Genomic DNA, 10,621 nt, shown 5'->3' on the forward strand with positions numbered 1-10,621 from the left:
TCTGGATAGATATTTAAAATGGAGTTCTACTTGCTCTGTTACATCTTTCAAAAGCAAATCAAATAAATGCAAGCTCCTAGGGAGGAACTGTAACTGTTGCCAAAAAACATTTGATAGCTGTGTATAAAGACAAAATAGTCCAGTTGCACAACAAGTTTCTGACATTGATTTTTGCTTGAATATAACTTGCAGGATCTTTTATTTTCAAAAGTGTCTTCATTATTTTGTGTAGCTAATAACTTGGCTTAGCTGGAAATCAAACTTTGAGTGCTAGATAGAGAGCCTGTTGTGTCTCCTCGGTTGTGAAACAATGTTCTTAAGTACTTTAATACCTAAGGGTTAGTCATTGTTGGTAAAGAAAGTACTGTTCAATGCAAACTGAGATACAGTTTGAATGCTCTTTGGCTTGTTTGTATTGCAGCTGTGTTGGCCTGAGGCATTGCAGTTGAACAAAAGGATCCTCTTCAGTACACAGTTTTAACTCCAGTGTTAACTGACCTTTCATTGGCAGCAGAGTACTGCCAACAGATCTGGTTTTGACATGTGCTTCACCAGTGCTAAAAATTAAGAAGATTTTTATTACTTGAATTTAGGTTCCAAACTGATTGGCACAAAGCTTTTTGAAAAGTCAGAGGAAGTCCAATTAAGCTGAAAGTGCTACTTGAAACCATTTACGTGAATTTTGTTTTGATAAATTTCGATTTAGTCACGGTTACTAAGGTATTGTAAGAAAGCTTCGACATTCGGAAGCTTGTGGTACAAATTTGTTTGTGGTATTTCTGATCGGTCCTGCACAGAATTCTACAATTTGCTGTGATTTTCAAACTAAGCTTGCTTGGTGAGCTGTGAAATTGATGGTTGTCTTTTAAAGTGCACTCATTGCGGTATTTTTGAAGTCTTCAAATGCTTACTGTAAATATTCTGAATATTGCAATTAAGTATTATTTCAGGGAGATGTTTGGCTCTGCTTTGCTTCCTCTGAAGGTATTGTCCTTTGTAAAGGGAAAAATCCTGCCCTATACTCCAGGCTTTTGCAGACATCTTTTGTCTCAGTCAAAATTCAAATATTGCTGTATTTGTTCCAAAGGAGGTTTTTGTTTGATTGTGTGTTTTTTCCCATAGGAGGTCTGCTCTAGTAGTTATGGTAAAACTGTTTTATTTGTAGAACAATACTACCTGAGACTAACATCTTCACTTGTATTATCTTTCAAAGGCTTGCTGTGTGACCTGCTGTGGTCTGACCCAGACAAAGATGTGCAAGGTTGGGGTGAAAATGATCGTGGGGTCTCTTTCACTTTTGGTGCTGATGTGGTCAGTAAATTTCTGAATCGTCATGATCTGGATTTGATCTGTCGAGCTCACCAGGTATGAATTGCGTTGTTGTTGCTTAAAACTTTCCCTTCTACAATTTATGGCGTTTTGGTGTTGGTTATCTTTAGGACACATTTAAACTTACTTGGTGTTGCTTTACTTTCAGAAAAAGAAAACTGTCCATAATAAAAGAAATACAAGGCTGCATCCTTCTGTTGTCTCATAGTGAGCTGAGTTTCTAATATCAGTGAAGTGGAATATTAACAATACATTTCTTCAGTGATGGATCTCGTTTGTCTGTCAGACTATTTTATGTGAATATTAGAGATGGAATGTCTAGGCTTAAAGTGGCAAAGTTACAAACTCAGGAACCACACTGAAGTTTCAGAGTTGTTCCACTTCAATACTGGGTAGTTCTTAAGTAATTGTGGCTTAAATGATCTCTACTTGACTTCATGGAAGTATTCAGTAGATTTTCGAATGCTTCTAGAAGCCTGTACATAAAATCTTGCACTGCTGCCTTTATCTTATAGTTCAGTAACCTAGAGTACTTTGGCATAGGTTTGCTTGACTTGCCGAAATGCGGAGAAAGCAGGGTTATTTTTGGCACTGACAGTCTTTAAGTACACTTTTTTGTTTGCAATTTTTATCAAGTTATTTTAAGCAAGTATCCTGGTTAGACGGACATCAGGTTTCAGTTTGTGTAACATTTCAGTTTCATTATATAGTTGATTTAAAAAGCTCTGGCATGCTGTGAAGGTAAGGTACATTTTTAATCGTGGTATGGCTAAGATTGGGTACCCTATCATAACACTTAAATACTTCTTACAATTTTACTGCAAAAAATACTAGTATGCAGGATAGATGTTGAGATTTCTCAACTGCAGATTAAGATTCCTTTCTGTGTTCATGTAGTTGCTTCAGCTCTTTGTAAAAAGTATAACATCTTGCAAAAGACCCCAGCAATTGGACTAAACTGAGCGGTATTCTGATGTGCACTGATTTCAGCGTGTTATAGTGCAAGGCTTCTGTTTTGGGGAAGAGGGAATATCCTTAATTGCTGTGTTGTACTGCTTGCTCTATTTGAAAGGCGAATTGTGCTCTTAGAGAAAGCACAGCAGAACCACCTTGCTTTTAGATGTCAAAATTGACAAAAGACTATACTTAGTCTAGTGCTGACTGCACAAAACATAAGTAAAACTTAATGGTTCAGTTGCAGTGAAGGTAGTATCCAGACCTCTTGTGTTCTGAACTAACGGGTCAAACGCATCCAAATTCAGTGTATAACCAATAAAATGCTGGGAATCCATAAAGTGGCAGTGCATAATCGGACTTCCAAGTATAGAAATGCTAAACAGGGAAGGTGATGCATAGTTAATGTTGGAGTTGTCAGTCAGTTGAAGGTACACGATTTGGCATTCACTGTCCAGATATTCAAAAATGACTGAAACTGTCCTGTTTGAAAGCTGAGACAAAAAACACCCTTTTAGTGAATTCTATTCATAAAAGTTCTGTTTGTCTCAAGACTGGCCTTTTTCTTCAGCGCATGTCTTTTCGTTTGTGAGCTGTATAATCTCTCTGGTGTTGACAGGTGGTTGAAGATGGATATGAATTCTTTGCTAAACGACAGTTGGTCACCCTATTCTCAGCTCCAAATTATTGTGGAGAGTTTGACAATGCAGGGGGCATGATGAGTGTGGATGAAACTCTGATGTGTTCCTTTCAGGTATGATATACTTGTACACTAAGTATTCCTGTAAGTGTTGGACTGTATAGATTGAATTAGTCTGCTTGTTGACATGCTTATGGTTAGACTGGGTTGATACATTTGAGGTACAGAAATGGTGTCACAGCAGGCTGATCTCTGTGGACAGAGAAGCAGAATTACAAACCAACTATTCTGCAGACAACTGCATGAGATTTGTTGTTTTCCAAACTCCTAAGTATTAGTTACTACCTCTACTTAGCTCCTCATTTCAGTGTTACTCAGGTGATTCTTTAGTCTTACCTAGTGATAGCAGTACCTAATTATGCAGACTAATGGCACCCTTTCAGTTCGGTTATTCTGTTCAGGTTTTATTCTGTACTCCTCCTTGGATGTGATGTTTTCAGCTCCTTTACTCCCCACTGTCTCCCCACCCCAGTGTAATGGCAGAACTAGAGGGATTTAGAAGTAGATTTAGTTTTGCATGCTGCTGTTGTACATAGGATTCAGAAACTTGTAGGCTCATACTGTGATTTCCAGCTCCCCACCCTGTTCCCGCTGATTGAGATTTCTTGTTGGCTTAGTGGCATTTGAAACATTCTCAGCTGTCAGTGACTCAAAAGAACTTCTTTATTTTCTCTAAGATATTGAAACCATCTGAAAAGAAAGCCAAGTACCAGTATGGCGGACTGAATTCTGGACGTCCGGTCACTCCACCTCGCACAGCTAATCCACCGAAGAAGAGGTGAAGAAAGGAATATTGTAGAAACACCATCAGATCTGTCAAGGACAAAACTCCATGATACAGTATATAATAAGTGTGCACTGTAAAACCATCCAGCCATTTGACACCCTTTATGATGTCACACGTTTAACTTAAAGAGACGGGTAAAGGATCTTTATTAATTTTTCTAGTAGAAAGATGTGCGACACTGTATTGTAACAAGTATAGCTCCAAGTTCTAATATCCAGCATAGTTTAAAAAAAAAAAGTATTAAAAAAAACTATTGCAACTACATATTCACACTTACCACGGTTTTTAAAGTTGACCAACATCCCAGTTAAAACTTGATGTAATAGTTAAACCAGATGAGAGCATGATGTTCCATTTGTGTAATGTGGTCTTATTGTTGCTTGATTGCTTTTATTTTGGTTATTTTGTAGCTAGAATGATGCAAATATGGTATCTAGTCATACTCCCTGGCTCTCTTTGAATTTGAAATAAGAAAGGGGCTTTTTAGAACAGCCATTGATCTTTTATCTTCCCCCTAACTTCACGTTACTCATAATAATGCCGCGCAAATATGTGCCCCCCGTTATAATGCAAAGTTTATAGTACAGTAGTGATTAAAAGGCAAACTAATTGCAACATGCCCAGACTGGATAGCTTGACAGCCAACGTAAATTGGAACAAAAACCTGTCTTGACTTTTTAACTTAAACTGCCACACGATGAATTTGTGCACTACACTATTTTAAATTATTGACATTACACTGTGCTATGGCACTTCATTTAACTTAGGACAAAAATGGTATTGCCTATGAGTTGGTAACTTGATTATGTGGTACCTTGGCTTTAGTTTTATTAGCATGAAACACCTTTTGGCATGCTTAGCTTCCAGGTAACTCCCTACCTGCATCAGAATTCATCTTGCGTAGTTCCACAGAACATGAAGATCCTTATTTGCTAAGCCTTTGACAGCTGACATTCTTTTTCATAAGAGGGTGTATTTAAATGGATGTTCATCAGTGGACAACGGGTTGGCTGACCAGTGGTGAACTAAAACTGCTAAATGAATGTCCGATGTGATTATAAGGCTTATGTCACTAAAGATTATATCCTTTGGATTTTCATGATCAAATTTCATATACTATTGTATAGACTTCTGCTTTGTAGTGTACTATAGTAGCAATAATTTCTGTACATGATCAAGAGTTATGCAGTATTTCTTTTCAGTTCTCTCCTTTCTCAAAAGGGTAAAGATTGGCAAATGGTGAGATACAGAGAAGTTTATAGTAGGATACATGAAAGGCACAGATTTGTGATGCTTTGGGATGCAATACAAAAGCTTTTATTGAATATTGTTGAATTTGTAAGATTCCTTGGGGGAAGGCTGCAGATTTATACCATTCTAAATGTGCATCAGTAGATGTAAAACTCTTGACTTCAGTATCGTCTTTGAAAATGTTAAATTGAAGATTCTGATAACTTACATTTTATGAACTGGCACATTATATAATGCGAGAGTTATATTGATTTCTGACACAGTGAGCAAGTTCTTCAAAATGGATTTAAGTCTCTTTTCTAATTCCATTTTTGTTTTAAATGCATATTTTAAATGTAGTTTTTTTCATTTAGTAAAAGTTGTCTAATTCATTTGAATGAAGTCTGACTGGTTATTTTTTACTACTGTTTACTGTTAGTCAACGATGTGGGCTTTTAAAAAAAAATAGCATATATGTTAATATGTTACTCATTTATGTTGGATTGGTCTGTGGTTTTGAACAATGGTTTAATTTACCCCATCTTGAAGCAAGTTGACTACATAGCATCAAATGTAGAGGTAGTTTTCATTGGTACTGATGCTTGTTCTTGCAAGTTGATGATGACAGCAGTGTGTGAGTATTGTTGGTTCTTCACGAGGTTGTTGACGAGATCTATTATTTAGACGTCGATGAGGTAACTTGGTGCTCTTCAGTCATTGCTTACTTGAGGTTTGGTTTTATGAGTTCTGAAATGTTCTTTTTTTTTTTTGCCAAGTGCCAGCCTGTTACAAGAAATGTCATTACTGAACATTACTGAACATTACTGATTAACGCTTTCTTATTTTTTTCCTTAGTTTCTGGAACAGTGTCTTCTGTATGAAATGTCCAGGTGTAAAGCTGTATTTGTGAGTACTTAGTGTGCTCACTTCTACAGAAGCTGCTGCAAGGGGAGAATCTTCAGGCATTCTTAAGTGTGCTAAAGAAATGGGATATTCTTGGTTTAATTTTATTACGCTATGAAGCCAGATGTAGTGGTGGTATCCTGAAGAAATTGCTGTTTTTGTATAGCACCAATCACTGACTGGCAAAGAGTTTGATTGCTTTTTTACCACTGGGTGACTGGGATGCCTGCCAACATCCTTCATCATCCCGCACTAGGTTAAAAATACAGGGTTTAATAATCTTAACCTCTACAGGTGTTTCTCGTATGGAATATCAAAACTAAGTCAGGAAAACAAAATGTACTGTACCAACTAAGCTTACATTTACAATGTTAGTGTAGATCTATTGCCCAATCTGGAAAAGGTAGAAATAAGAACATGAAACTAATTATGCCCTGATAAAAAATAATTCTTGTAAAGTAATTGAGATGATCCAGAAATCAGTAGCTTTTTATAACTTTCTTTTAATCGTGCACAAAGTCAACAACTGCAAGCAGTGTGTGCAGTTCTTACTGGAGTGTTAAATATTTGAAAGATCTGATGGAAAAGTTTGACTTCAAATACTGTGCTTTGAGGTGTAGCTACAGACCTTGTGAGACGGTAGCTACCTTGGTTTCTGATCTTTTGAACTGTCAAAGGTTTGGGGGCTATTTCAAGCATAACATAGGGTAGGTTTTTTTCTCTTACGGAGATACAGACCTGGAAAAGACAGCATGAATTTTAATCACTTTTCAAGCTTAAATCTCTTTGAAAGTCCCCAGAAGTTGGAAAAAGTGGTGAATGCTTTATTGATTCTACAAAACATTGACATGCTAATAGTGTAATTCTCCTTGTTTCAGGCAAGACTGCATAATGGAAAACATCTATGCTACGGCAGTGTTAGTATGAATAACCAGCTGGGGAGGAGCAGGGCAAGACTAAGGAGAAGAAAGGAAATGACCCTGCTGCCGTTAGATAACCAAAACCTCAGTCAATGTCCAAGAGATTCAGACTGGCCTAACAATGTGGGCTCCAAGTTTTCCATGGAAATTACTAATGAACTGATTGATGATAACTCTTCTGTGTAAGCATCTTGTCTGTACAGGGTTAAAATGCTGCCAAGTAGCACAGTGTTAGTGAACTGGGAAATAACAGTGTTCTGGAATGAGCTGTTAAGAGAGAAAAAAAAATAATACACCAACTGAGGGGTATTTCTGCCTCTTCTCCCACGCCCCTTTTTCATCTGACAGTAATACCCATTCTTGGTTTCATAGTAGAGTGCAGCATGGCACACAGTATCTTGTCTTTTTCCTTGTTGGTTGACAGGCTTTTTGTGATACCCAAGAGTTAGAGAAAAACCTGCTTTAATCTAATTTGAGGTGTTGCAGTAGGGAAGTTCTTTAGTCTTTCATGTTGATTGATCATTGATCTGATTTTTTTTGTCAGGATTTCTTTTCTTACGCTTCTTAACGATGCTTTCTATGCATGGAATATTCATAATTGTTAGCTACTTTAAAGGAGGAAAAAATGCACATTTAAATACGGTTGTGATCATTATGTTGCTGTAACACAGCACTGTCTCCGCATGGGTAGGCTTGTTTGTACTGATCTGATCTATTTCCAGAAAATGATGGAGGAAATAGACTCGCTGAAAACACTCTAACTGGTCTTACATTAGTGGGCTGTGTTGTTTGCTACATCTAGACACACAGAAGTACTTCTGGACTCAAGTTTGAAATGGTCTCATTCATTGTTTCTGACTTTTTTTGCAGTGTGACTATGCAAATGTACTGCTAGGTGTCAGCAAGCTTCATGTTCCTATTAGGAAGACTGTTTGTACCATCTTATCCATAAAGGACTTACTAGCTATGTATGATCCTGCTTGTAGTATCCTGGTGCAGTGCTTTGCTTTGTTCTTACTTTCCTGGGAAACTGTGGCTGGAAAGTCTTCAGACCTTTGTTATTTTTGTTTCCTTTTTGTGGAATGATTTTGTTGTTAGTATGCTACATCACTATTTTAAGGTTCTTTTGAAGATAAAGATCCTGCTTGCTTTTATAGCTGTCTCCAGAACTCCTAGGGCCTGTGCAGTCTTCTGCTGCATTTCTGTCAAGAGATGATAGAAACAGGAGTTGATGAGCAGGAAGATATTCTTTATATGAAGAAGAGATCCCATCTGTGGCTTATCTTTGAAGTCCAAGAGGATATTGCTGTCGTACTGTGGAAGCTGTCAGCTGAAATTACTGCAGCAGTAGGTGGTTAGTTTAGGATGGATAAACACATTTTTCTCTCTCTAGTAATGGAAATATGACAGACATTGCTGCTACCAAATATGGTTTGAACTGAAAGTGACCCGAGGAGCTCGGTTTGGGATAGCTGGAATTTTCAGATTATGTAGATTACAAACATGAGCATCCCAGGCTTGGCCTTTGTTGTAAAGCTCAAAAGGTTAACGAAAAAAAAACCACGGGACCTTCTTTGTGGAGGCTTGCGTAGCTAATAGTTGTAAAAACCTAGCCTTTAAACTGGTGTTTCATTTCTTCCTGGCAAACTGTTGGAGTCGTATCTGTGGCTGGTATATCTGGAACGTTCCTTGCAGTCAGGTTTGTGAGAGAGGAATGCATTTTACACAGACCCGACAGGTAGCATTACAGCTTAGCAAAGCACAGAAGCAAAGCGATACTGTCAATATTGTATTGCTCTTCAACTGGTTTGAATTGTAACTTGGTTCATGATTGACACGTCTCCTTTGTAATGTACGTGAAGCTACGTGTGAATATTTGGCTTCAGATAGTCTGGTGGAAAAATCAAGAGCAAGAAAATGTCTCCTTATGTTGGAGCAGAGGTGACTACAGCACAACATGTTTTGGATGTCTGTCTCAGTCCGCATGGGCTAATCATGTTCTTCAGAGAATAGTGTAATTTTAATGCAAAACAGAACCAAGCTGAAGTTGATGTTTCAGTGCATATTTAAATACCAGTTCTTTGTGCATCTGAGGAGGCCTGACTGTTAGAAGGACTGCATACTAAGCATGTAGTCCTGCTTATCAATAGCAAAAAGCAATTCAGTGAATCAATGCCAGGCTTGAAATATTTGGGCATAGCCTTTGATGTTTTTCTCTTCTGTACTCTGTTTGCTTCTGCTAATTAGCAGGAGCATTTTTCAAGGGCACACGCTTGGTGCATCTGTATGATTTTTCAGAAACTGATTTTGCTTGCTTTATTCCAAAGGTTGACCAAGGTTTTGATGGCAGCATCAAACCAGGTGGCTGCACACAGCTCGTGGGCTTATAACCAAACATTCTTCTTACTGCTTTTATCAGATGATCAAAGCTGAAGGAACCTCAAACCGTGTTGGACTGAACACTCGAAAACCACATGACAGTAAGTCAGTGTTGGGACAATAAATGAGTTACCAAGATAAGCTGCAAACCTGGTACTGTGTGTTGTTACAGGCCTGCCAGGTTCTCATCTTCCAGGGATTTCTAGAACTGGTACTGCCTTGAAGATCCCTCAAGTTGTTAAGAAACACTCAAAATTATCCCGTTATTTGTTCTGTATGTGCCTTGTTAAAATAAATGATCTCAATGTGTTCATTGGTAATAAGGACAAAATTTCATTCTGTTTTCCACTGTCCTGCTTTAACTCCAGTTAATCCCTATACCTGTATGTTCAAAGACATGAGAATGAAAAAGCAATTCAAAAGAAGCTTTCCACCCCACCGTTGCCAATATGTGGTTATAGTAATCTCTTCCAAGGAAAACTGGTTACTGTCTTGAAACAGCCTGAACACCTGGAGCTTTAGTCTGTGTACTACAGGTGGCCTGGCCCAGCCCCTTTCCTGGGTTCTGCTGCCTTATTTAATTGTATCTGCAGATGAAGCTTTGTGTTTAGCTTACTGCAACCTCAAATCTTTGGAGCAACTGTATCAGAAAGCAGGTGCCAACTAGATCCAGCTGCTAATAAAGATCAGAAAAGGCTATTCTGCGTCTTCAGGTGGAGATAAAGGTTTTATGGTAAGATGAGAATAGCATAGTATTCCCTGGCAGAGCTCTACAAACAAGCAGCACACAAATGTCCTGTTGAAGTGTGATAGGCATGCCCAAAGGGTAAGTTTCAGTGTTTGAACTTTATTCTGAGTTACTGTTGAATGCAGGAAGCAAAGCAGATAGCCAGGATTACAGTTTTCTAGTCTCTTACAGATAAGTCATTGGAAAATACTGAATTATATTTGCGGAAAGCAGAATAACTTAGTGAAGTCTTTTCCCCCCTTTTGTAGGAAGTTCTGCCTGCTCATGTTGCTTTAAAGGTTTGAATTTTTGGGATGTGAGAGAATATTCTGGATGCATCTCTAATTATTTAAAAGGCTTAGCTGGGGGGAAAGAAAAGTATCTTGTGGACAAACTGGTGTAGCTTATAACACAATGTTGATTTTTTAAAAAAGTGCAAAGGACATTAGCCTTGGTGAGTAAATATTTTCCAGTGTAATGATTTTCCCCATTTTGCTTTGAAGTCCCAACCTACATATGGTGTGGTAGGTACAACTGCTTCACATTGCTCCCTCTGGATACTTTTTAGCAGCATTTGTGCGATCTTATTCTTGTTGAATATCAGGGCATGTATAAATCAGCAATTTCCTTTAGCTACCCCACAAATATTTTATATTTACTTTTTGGGTTGCTATTCCTGAGCAAGCTTTTAC

General features: G+C 38.0%; 1 protein-coding gene across 1 annotated transcript in view; it reads left to right on the forward strand.

The window, feature by feature from the left end:
* The window catches only part of PPP1CB (protein phosphatase 1 catalytic subunit beta), a 28,761-nt gene extending 23,363 nt beyond the window's left edge, over positions 1-5,398 (forward strand). The window contains exons 6-8 of the mRNA XM_084284405.1: positions 1,214-1,365; positions 2,903-3,037; positions 3,661-5,398. Coding sequence (XP_084140531.1) covers positions 1,214-1,365; positions 2,903-3,037; positions 3,661-3,765 — 392 coding nt within the window. The 3' untranslated portion in view covers positions 3,766-5,398. The remainder of the gene's footprint in view (positions 1-1,213; positions 1,366-2,902; positions 3,038-3,660) is intronic.
* Positions 5,399-10,621: the final 5,223 nt, after the last annotated feature.

The sequence above is a fragment of the Netta rufina genome (genome assembly GCF_964035555.1).
Source record: "Netta rufina genome assembly, chromosome: 3".
Lineage (NCBI taxonomy): Eukaryota > Metazoa > Chordata > Aves > Anseriformes > Anatidae > Netta > Netta rufina.